General features: G+C 46.1%; 1 protein-coding gene across 2 annotated transcripts in view; it reads right to left on the minus strand.

Annotated features, from left to right (window-relative positions):
- Nucleotides 1-8,735, minus strand: part of sdc4 (syndecan 4) — a 19,783-nt gene extending 11,048 nt beyond the window's left edge. For both annotated transcript variants that reach the window (XM_063214814.1, XM_063214813.1), the window contains exon 1: nucleotides 8,527-8,735. In XM_063214814.1, the coding sequence (XP_063070884.1) occupies nucleotides 8,527-8,580 (54 nt within the window). In that variant the 5' untranslated portion in view covers nucleotides 8,581-8,735. The remainder of the gene's footprint in view (nucleotides 1-8,526) is intronic.
- Nucleotides 8,736-10,936: the final 2,201 nt, after the last annotated feature.

The following is a 10,936-nucleotide window of genomic DNA, read 5'->3' on the forward strand; positions in this document are numbered from 1 at the left end:
AGGAAAAGGGGGGAGGAGGAGGAGACGGGGATGAGGTGGGGAAAAAAAAACCTCAAAGACATCTTAATCCATTTGCTGTGGGACTGCCGCACCTTGCACCCAACATCCCCGAAAAAATTATAAAACACACGCATCACCAAGCTGAAACTACGTTGCATTTTTGGCAATGCTTCATATTTTGCTGTCCAACTTCAGCAGTATCGGATATCAACAAATAAAAACAACGAGCGCAAACAACTGATTCCTGACGGTACTTAATACGACCCATCAACATATTTATGGACACAGATGACAGCAATTACAAGTTAATTCCTGGGTATTTTTCTTCTTCTCAAATCATGTTCGCTGAAGCCAGCACTGATTGAAAAATCCCACAGACGCAAACACAAGGCTGGCTACTCATGTACTCCCATCTCAAAAGGCTGGATCCCGTGTCAACAGTGGAACAATGGCCATCCCCGTCTGTAGCGTTCAACAAGGTTTGCTTTTGGTCAAACAACTCCCACATTTGCCCTTTGGCGGTCCATTGTCTCTCGCCTACTTTCCATTTGAGCATCTCAAAAACCATTTGCAGCTGAAGGATGGAAAACAACTAGAACCCTATATACACTCTCCAAAAACCATTTTGGTCAAAATACTTGGAAAACTCGCCTAGTTGTTCAACAAAAAAAAAACCTTTTATAACAAAAATGAATAGAACAGAGAGAGAGAGAGAGAGAGAGAGAGAGAAGGAGAGAGGGGGGGGGGCTGCGAGGCAAACTGAAGCAATGCGGGTATCCCTCTGCGCACACACACACACACACACACACACACGCCGCCCCCCCCAACCTCATTAAGCCCAAGTGTGTAATGACACGGCATGCCTGGGCTGGGTTCCATGCAAATTAAGCGGCTGGCTGTCCTGTCCTGTCCGGCTAAAGCCTGCCTTGCCTGGTTGCCTTGCCCGGTTGCCCGGTTGCCTGGTTGCCTTGCTTGCGTTGCCTTGCCTGCCTTGCCTTGCCGTGCCCGGTTGCCTGGTTGCCTTGCCTGGTTGCCTTGCCTGGTTGCCTTGCCTGGTTGCCTTGGTGCCCGGTTGCCTTGGTGCCCGGTTGCCTTGCCTGCGTTGCCTTGCCTTGCCCTGCCCGGTTGCCCGGTTGCCTTGCCTGCCTTGCCCGGTCGCCTTGCCTGGTTGCTGGCCTGGTTGCCTGGCCTGGTTGCTTTGCCTTGTCTTGCCCAGGGCCTGGCAGGCTGGCTGGGAGAACAAAATCCAACCCCCTATACCTCCCCCTGCCCCCCTATCCCTATCCCTATCCCTACACCCCTGCCCGTACCCCTACCCCCATCTGCTTGCAAATGGGGGAGCATCTGTTCTATTGAGCCCATCACTCTGCGCATAAGGGCCTGCCCCCCTTGCCCCCCTTGCCCCTTGCCATGTCTGTATTGAGGAGACGCAGTAGTGAGTAAATGAGGTTCACAGATCTCCTCGTCGTCGATTCTCTTAAGAATGCAGAGAATTTCAACGCAGTTTTTTAAGGTTTTAAGCTTCTCTGGAAATTATAGATGCATAAAAATAACATGGCAGGCAGCTTTGGGCTTGAGTTTTCCCCTCTTCCCTCCCTGCCGTTTTAACCGCTACTCCAGCCTGTGATTTCTCCTTCTCTATGCTTTCGCTGATTTTTTTTTTGTCTAGAGTCACATTCCTCTCCGTGGTGCATGGCAACCATGTGGCAGACAGGCAGAGAGGCAGGCAGGCAGACAAACAGGCAGAGAGGCAGGCAGGCAGGCAGAGAGGCAGGCAGACAGGCAGAGAGGCAGGCAGGCAGGCAGACAGACAGGCAGGCAGACAGGCAGAGAGGCAGGCAGACAGACAGACAGGCAGGCAGGCAGAGAGGCAGGCAGACAGACAGGCAGGCAGGCAGACAGGCAGGCAGGCAGACAGACAGGCAGGCAGACAGGCAGGCAGACAGACAGGCAGGCAGGCAGACAGGCAGGCAGACAAACAGAGAGGCAGACAGGCAGGCAGGCAGACAAACAGAGAGGCAGACAGGCAGGCAGGCAGAGGGGTAGATAGGCAGGCAGACAGGCAGAGGCAGGCAGGCAGACAAACAGAGAGGCAGGTAGGCAGGCAGACAGACAGGCAGGCAGAGAGGCAGGCAGGCAGGCAGGTAGGCAGACAGAGAGGCAGGCAGACATACAGGCAGGCAGGAAGACAGACAGACATACAGACAGGCCGGAGTGAGCTAGCGAGCCCTGGCTGCTTCTGGCCTGCCACAGGGGCCTCTGGCCAGGGGACAGTGGTGGTTCCCAAACATTTCCTACTGGGAGGGACCACTTTCGCACCCAAGAATGTTTTCACAACCCTTCTTCAACACCCCCCCACACCCCATATTCCTAATGCAAAACATTTGTCTGTTAATACTGCTAAATTTGACATTCACAAGAAACATAATAATACTTATTGCAGTAATCATAGAAGTGAATACTGTAGCTAACCAACTTATGAAATCAGTAAACCGCCATCCTGTGGTTCTCCCGTTAATGGGACACTGTGCAAGAAATGGTCAAAAAAGGTACTGCAACTATGCTGCTCATTGAAACTGGGCTACCAATTGCCAAATTTGATCTTTACATGAAAGTTTACTAAGTAATAAACAAATATGTTCAAGTATGGTCCAAGTACAGTCATTTTTGCAGCTTAAAATGGCTATTTTTGGAAATTCAAAATGGCGGACCATGGAGAAGATCCCCCTTTTCATGTATGAAAAGTGCAATTTTTCCAGTCATAATGAATACTTAGAATTTGATGCTGGTGGTAAGTATTCATGAAAAGGCTAACATTAGTGAATGTGCTGCATGAATTCTGGAAATAAACAACAAAAAATCTCACACAGTGTCCCTTTAATACAAAATTCTTTCTGTCCGTGACCCCCATGTAGTACCTCTGCGAACCTCCTCCCCCTACCCCCCAGGGGTCCGAAACCCCCCGTTTGGGAACCAGCAGGTTAGGAGCAGATCCACCTCCTCCTGCCTTTACAAATCACTTCCAATTACTGACCAGCCTCTTGTCCCACGTGTCAGTTGAACCAAGCGGATTTAGGATGCACAGTTGCTGTGTCAGATCGACTCTGATCTCCTTCCGATAACCAGACTCGACAGACAGACAGACAGACAGACAAACAGACAGTGTCAGTAACAATGAGCTACATACTGTAGGTGTTTTTTTTTTTTTTTAACTTTTTCTTGTTCTTTTTTAAATCACTGTGTCTCTGTGTCTATCTCTCTTTGGCTTCCGTATACACGTGCATGCCATGCACACACACATGCGGTCAGTGGAACTGCTCCAGATTCTAAACACCTTTGCTGGGGACTATAAATAGTCTAGTCGAGGCCTTTCATCTGGACGTGTCTGCACCACACCGCACCACACCAGACCACTGGCTCTGCACCGCCACAAGCAGACTGGACGCTCCAGACACCAGCCACACATGGACACACACACGGACACACTCAAACAGACACACACACACACACACACTCAAACAGACACACACACACACACACACTCAAACAGACACACACACACACACACGGACACACTCAAACACACACACACACACACACACACACACACACACACACACACACTAGTGGACATTTTAAAACAACCACCACCTAACCACACATGCTTGTTTTCGCTAGCTCAGCTCAGCCACTGTGGAGATTTCCAAGAAGTGAAAGGGGCGGGAAGAGAGAGAGAGAGAGAGAGAGACTCCTGGAAGGAATGCGTGGTGAATCAGTGATCTGGCCCAACAATCCCCTCTCGACTCAAGATACACACGCTGCACGCACTACATGCACACTCAGAAGTGACTCATCCACATGTCTCTCTGTGTGTCTGTGTGTGCGTGTGTGTGTGTGTGTCTGTGTGTGTACATGAACCTTTGGAAGCGAGTGCAAAGTCACGTCGTCCCAGAGAGCAACAGCCTAACATATCGGCCCTTCCCACCGCACAGGATTCAGAAGGACAATGTGGACACACTAGACTAGAGACCACACCACACCACACCACACTAGGGCTGCACAGTTAATTGAAAATAATCGAAAATCGTGATATCGAAACCGTGATTTCAATTGTGATTTAATCGTGGCAATAGTGACTTAACTTCAAGAGCGTCCTTGAAGCCAGAACATACTGACAGGCTGGTGTTTCTATCCAGAAATGTATTACCTGCTATTGCCCTGCTATTGCCTTTTACACAATTATTATAATTCATTTTATTTTGCTCATCCCGGACATAATTCATTCTTGGTCATATTTCATTTTGTTTTTCCATAATCGTGCAGCCCTACCTAGACCACACCACACCACACCAAACCACTGTCCACTTCCCAGTGGATGAATGTGCTTTGATGTCTTTCAGGATGTCATGGGCTTTCATTAATTACTTCACTTTTAAGTCGGGGTATTTCAGCCACTCAATGGCTTGGGATAACCTGAATGGTCAGGTCATTGTCCCACCATGCCAAACAATTGGCATTGTATAGGGCTAGCTAGCGGTGGCACAGAAGTCTCCAATGCTGCTGGTTAGACTATAATGTGAATCCCCAATAGGGGCGTAAGGTTAGTTCAAAACAATGCAGTCTCTCCAAAGGCCACTTTGAATTCTTCACATGAGCTTTGGTTACTCAGATGAGACTGAGATAGTGCCATCTCGGTTACAGCAGTCTTCAGGCCAACTTAACAGACGACCAAAAGAGGCTTATCCCCTTAAACTAGCCTAAATGCTGAAATGCAGGGGCTGTTTTTTTGTTTGTCAAACTCACTTGTGGTGTAGCAGAACTTGGAAACCCCCCCACCAGGGATTTCTTTTGTATGTTAAGTCTGAAAAAAAAAATGTAAAGCCATTTTGAGTAATTTAACAAACCACAACATATTTCCCACATGGCTTTTGCGAGAAAAGAAAAAAAGGTCTGTGTCTGCGTTGCCTTTGTCTGCCACAAAACAGCAGACAGAGAGATTAAAACTCAAAGCTCAGTATCAGACCCCACACATCAAAGGGCCTGTGGTTAGCACACGTGTGCCGCTTTCGAAGCAATGACATTCATTTCTCCCCATACACGAGTTTGGGGAGTTACCCTGGCCTGCACATATGCGAGACGTCAACTGTGGCCGTCTTGACTGTAAACAACCGCGGACGTGTTGAGCGAGCTCAAGCCAATGGTCCCCTCAAGAGCTTTCAGCTCATATCTTCCCTTGAACAACTTCACGTTGGGAATTGCCCAACAGGAAGTCCAGTGATGTCACTTCCTCTAAATGAATGAAACCATGACATGCAAAAAAGCATTTAATGAGTCAGTCAATATCTTTCTATTCCTTTATTATTAATGATATTAACAGTTTACCCACTTACAATGCAACAAAACATTTGGAAGAACTGGCAAACAACCTCATCTAAGTAAACAACCTCGACACTAACAAACAACAAAAAGGAAAGACCAAATTGGCAGTTAAAGAGCTTAACACCAATTCAAAGCAAGGCTGGGTAAGATGCAGAGAATTCTTCACATCTTTCGACCAAAAGCAGATCAACAACCCCCCCCCCTCTCTCTCACCGGCCAACATTCCTTCCCCAAAAAAGGGATTTTATAGGCCAGTGGGCAGCAATGCGGAGCACCATTATTACATCCTGGTGAAAGTATTTATCATTTTCTTCTCCTGGTGGCCTGGCCTTTCACTGGCCATTCAGTTCAGCCCATCAGGAAAGAAGCACGGGAAAAACACAGGGGCCGCATTCTCGTGCAAATGATCTTGTTCCTAGCCCTAATTCAGCAAACTGCATTCCTGCAACAACACATAATAGAGAGAGCGAAAGAGGGACAGGGAACAGAGAGAGTAACAATTTTTGTACCAGGGGGATGGGAGGGGGGCATATCTGGAGTGGGTGGTGTGGTGTGGTGTGGTGTGGTGGTGGGCTGCCTTCCCTTCCCTGCCCTGCCCTGCGCGGCTGAGAGAAAATCAAGCCTCCCTGAGCCAGCTCTTCAGGTCAAACAACATGGCCACTCGAGTATCGCACGGACGGAGACATACGTAAGAGAAACAACTCTGATCCACTGAGAGCTCGCTACGCTGCAGCCTTGTAGCGTAGCCTAGCAGGCCATATAAACAAGCATGTGATTCAAATAAGGAGGCCTTTGGCTGCAGCCTCCAGCCTTCCAGAAGTGCACCACCCAAAACATTACTGAGCTCTCTTTGATACACCCCCCCCCCCCCCCCCCCCCACACACACACACACACACACACACACACAGGCAGACGCACACACTTCAATGGCAGCTGCCTTAACGACACACACGTACAAAGTAGGGAAGTTATGAAAACGCATTGAGAATGTGAAGGAGGGCCGTCCAAAATGTTCTGTTTGGCTGGAGAGACAAACGAGAGTGTGGGTCACGGCGGGCGAATGAATGCCATTCTGCTGTCCGCTGGCCCGGGAGGAGGCTCATGAAAGAACCCGGACCATTTAAATCCGCCCATGTGTGCAAAATCCCGACCAGGGCCGGTCAAGGTCAACAGAGGTCAAATTCCACAGGAAAACGCAAAAGGAGAGGAAGGGAGGGATGGAGGAGAGGGGGTGGAGGGGGGGGGGGGGAGAGACAAGGCGTTAAGAAGGAGGAGGAAGAAAAAAAAAATGAAAGAGTAAGCAGCAGCTTCTGCACGGTTTTGAGGAATGTAGCAGTCCCCTCTGCTCCTCTCTGCTCATCCTCTCTGCTCTGGACGGCCGGAGCTCTGTGCATGTGTGTGTGTGTATGTCTTTTGATGCAAGTTAGCTCGCCAGCCATCACCGCTACCACCGCTACCACCACCACCACCACCACGGCCCTTCAAGTTGCTGAGAAAACAAGTTGTGCCATCATCTGCAAAACTGGCAGACGGAGGGAAAGAATGGCAGCCAGCCTGGCTAGACTGACCCAACATGCGGGCAACACTCCTGCCCAGAGGGCTTATGTAGTAGTCACACGACAGACAACATCTTGCGGCCAAACCCCGCATTTCAATCCAGTCGATTATAGAGCATAGAGAAGGACAGAAGTGTGGAGAAGTTTTAAAAGAGCACAGGGGATTTTACTATTAATTCATAACCAGGTCAGTGTGCAAATCTGCTGGGTCGTGCTGAAGAGCAGATTAGGATCTGAGCACTGTGGGGTAGGGCAGGCAGGCCTACACCTTGCCCAAGGACAGGACAGCCAGAGAGAGAGAGAGAGAGAGAGAGAGAGAGAGAGAGAGAGAGAGAGAGAGAGAGAGAGAGAGAGAGAGAGAGAGAGAGAGAGAGAGAGAGAGGGGTTGTAATCTCTCCATGACGTTCATTTGCATTGGGCTTCGGAGTCTGGCTGTCAGAGCACCGGGTGGGTGGCATCTGCCTATTACCATTCCATTCTATTTTAGCCCACCCCCCTTCATTCAAAGCAGCACTGACATCTGCAAATGGCAATTCTTTCCCATTAGGACAACAGAGTGCCTGTCGCGACAGCCATGCCACTTTCAGGTGCTACTGGCCACACACGCACGCGAGTCTAAAAAAATATATAGCAATGTTGTTAAGGTGTTGACGGTCAAAGCGGGCGTGGTGGGACACAAATTTGTGTCACTGATTTGTGGTGAGAAGTTACAAATCACAACACAACTACTACAGCCTGCTGGTTACCAAAAAAGTAAAACTGACATCATGACCTCCCACGTTTGTTTACACGCGTTCTCTGAAGTGAAACCATACTTAATAATTCATAAAAGCTGATATGCAAACTCACTTGAACAAAAATCTTGGCAAACCATTACCTTCAAACCATAAACTTTCCCAAAATGTGGAAGGCACACAGGTCGACATTCTATGTGTATTCACTTCACTACTAATGTACATCAAAATAAGACTTCCATAACTTGAAAAACCTTTGTCGGATTTACCAACCACACAGAGTTCACTACAAATATTTACACTGGAAAACTCTTGCATAACGCTCACTGGAACCTAAACTTCATACACTGTGCGTGTGTGTAACCAATGTTAAAGTGAAGACATGACAATGTTTCCTCAACTCATTAGTAATGAATTAATCGGTCTCCAAACCAAATCAATATTGACCAGTGAAATGTATCTGGCTGGCATGGATGTTCCCAACGGTTACTACACGTAGGGTGTGAAATTGGTATCATGCCCCCCAGATTGAACATATATCGATAACTACCTATGGCTACTCATCCAAACCTTTTATCCTCACTGAACATTCTTCAGTTTCGCAAATGTATTCGCTAACCACAGCTAACTTAGCATTTTACGCACACTTTAACGCACACGCATTGGAAAAAGGAACGGCTTTTCCCACAAAGCCAGTCTATCCAGTCCAAAAAAACAATTCAAGAACCATCTATAGATGTATTTCCTGGCAAAACCAAACGTCAATGATACGACAAGAATTGTTGTTTTTACAGCTAACGACTTCTTAGCTTGGACAGCTCACTCACTGACAATGATAACCTTAACATTCACTTACCGATTCAGAGTAGACTGAGGCGACTAAAAACAACACGAGGAAAAGGTTTTGCATCTTGCTTCGTTGAATAAGTTATAAATAAACTGATAACGTTTGTGTTGAGAAATAAAATACGCTGGCGGTTGTCGCTGGTTCCAAAAGTATTTCACTGACAAACAAGTTAAAAGATTCCACCTCGAGTTCCCGTGTTCACTGATCAGACGACTGGAAGTACGCAATGATTTCTATGGACTTCTCAAGACTCCGCCCCCATACGTCAATTTTTCTATTCGTCACGGGAACTCCAAAAGCAACAAGTTGCCTGTCAATTGTTACAATGTGACAGTCAGCATATTTTAACAAATTAGCCATCTATTACGACATTGTAACAACAGAGAAGAATTCAATCGATGGGAAGTGGAGTAGTCTACTATGCCTACGAGTAGGCTAATCTACACATTGGCTATTACGCACTCACTACACACTGACTACTCTCTCCCTTTGGAGCTACTGACTTTAGAGGGCATTTATTCGATAGTTTGGTCGTCTATATAGTTCTATCGCCTTCAAAATCAATGTCGGTGTGAGTTTAACTATTACAGTAATCAATACCAAACATCTTAAAAGTGTTTATGCCCATGGTAACTATGGCCACGGTAACTGCGCCGTAAACTCATTTGCATGGATATTTTTCCGTTGTCGTAACCTTCCGGGAAATGTTTTAGGATCATCCCACCTCCCCCAAAAAGAGGAAACTGGGAAATGATCTGAGTCACAGCTACGTAGGACATAATTTCGCTTCTCCTTTCTACTTTCCACAGAAGTTCAATTTCGATTGTATAGTCAACTGAGTCAATTTAACACATTCCAATGGGCATTTTTTGGGGAAGTTGTGAAGCAACTTCAACTTTCACCAGACTCAGAGTAGGTGTCCCTCATGGTAGCCTATGCCTACTGGCATTTGAAAATAAAAAGCTACTGTACGTTTGAATAGCAATTTAGGGTAAATGGCGTCGAATATAAAGTATGAACACAATGCCACATAGAGTTGGCCAGCCCAGATTTTATATTCTGCCCACCAACCAGGCTACAGTAGCCTACAGTCTGAAGTCATCCATGAAAGTCTATTGAGTCATACTATTGAATTAAGTTATACTATAAGCTATTTGACTTTTTTTGGACCTTGAAATCCATGAAGTCCAAGCATCTAAATAAACACAACTTTCTAAACTCTTTCGAACATGCTCCTTCAGTTGAAGAGTAGCCTATGGATGACCCCTCTGTCTCAGCATTCTAGGAAAGTTGGTGTTGCTGTCATGGTGTGAGTAGGCATATTTCTGGTGTATTGAGAGTTAAAAGAAAAAGGAAATAACTATTTTCACAAAGGAAACTTGATGATGAACATTAAGAGACGTGTAACTAGAGATTTCAAGTGATCATGTTGTAGGGGAACAAAAGAATAGCAGTTCAATTCAATTCAGTTCTTTTTTTCAGACCCATGGGGACCCATATCACATATAAAACACAGTAAAAAAAAAGAAGAAGAAAAGGAAATATAACAAAACAAACCATAACAACAAAAAACACAGATGTTGCAAAGCTCATTATCTCAAATACAGGCATGTTCGCCAGTGACTCCATAACCCTGAAAACAGTCTTACAGAGCTACGTCCAGAGCAGGCCAAAACAGCAATCAAGTCATTATGTGACTCAGATATGAATCTATACATCAAATTGTGCAGCATAGCAAGTAGGTACCCCAGCACTGACAAACATTTGACTTGCTGTCATTGTAGGCCACTATAAATTTCCACAATAGTAAAGTATCTTAGGCCTATTGTGTTTTCATTTGAAGTCATATAGGCCTTTGTGACCTAATGACAGCAGAGACGGTTCGAAGGTAGTCTGTGGCCTTAACACATTTCTGAGTCACAGCTACGTAGGCGAGGACATCATTTCGCTTCTCCTTTCTACTTTCCACAGAAGTTCAATTTCGATTGTATAGTCAACTGAGTCAACTTAACACATTCCAATGGGCATTTTTTGGGAAGTTGTGAAGCAACTTCAACTTTCACCAGACTCAGAGTAGGTGTCCCTCTCATGGCATTTGAAAATAAAAAGCTACTGTACTTTTGAATAGCAATGTAGGGTAAATGGCGTCGAATATGACGTATGAACACAATACCACATAGAGTTGGCAAGCCCAGATTTTATATACCGCCTACCAACCAGTACAGTCTGAAGTCATCCATGAAAGTCTATTAAGTCATACTATAGAATTAAGTTCTACTATAAGCTATTTTACTTTTTTGGACCTTGAAATCCCAGAAGTCCAAGCATCTAAATAAACATAACTTTCTAAACTCTTGCTAACATGCTCCTTCAGTTGAAGAGTAGCCTATGGATGACCCCTCTGTCTTAGCATTCTAGG

The sequence above is a fragment of the Engraulis encrasicolus genome, chromosome 14 (assembly GCF_034702125.1).
Source record: "Engraulis encrasicolus isolate BLACKSEA-1 chromosome 14, IST_EnEncr_1.0, whole genome shotgun sequence".
Classification (NCBI taxonomy): Eukaryota; Metazoa; Chordata; class Actinopteri; order Clupeiformes; family Engraulidae; genus Engraulis; species Engraulis encrasicolus.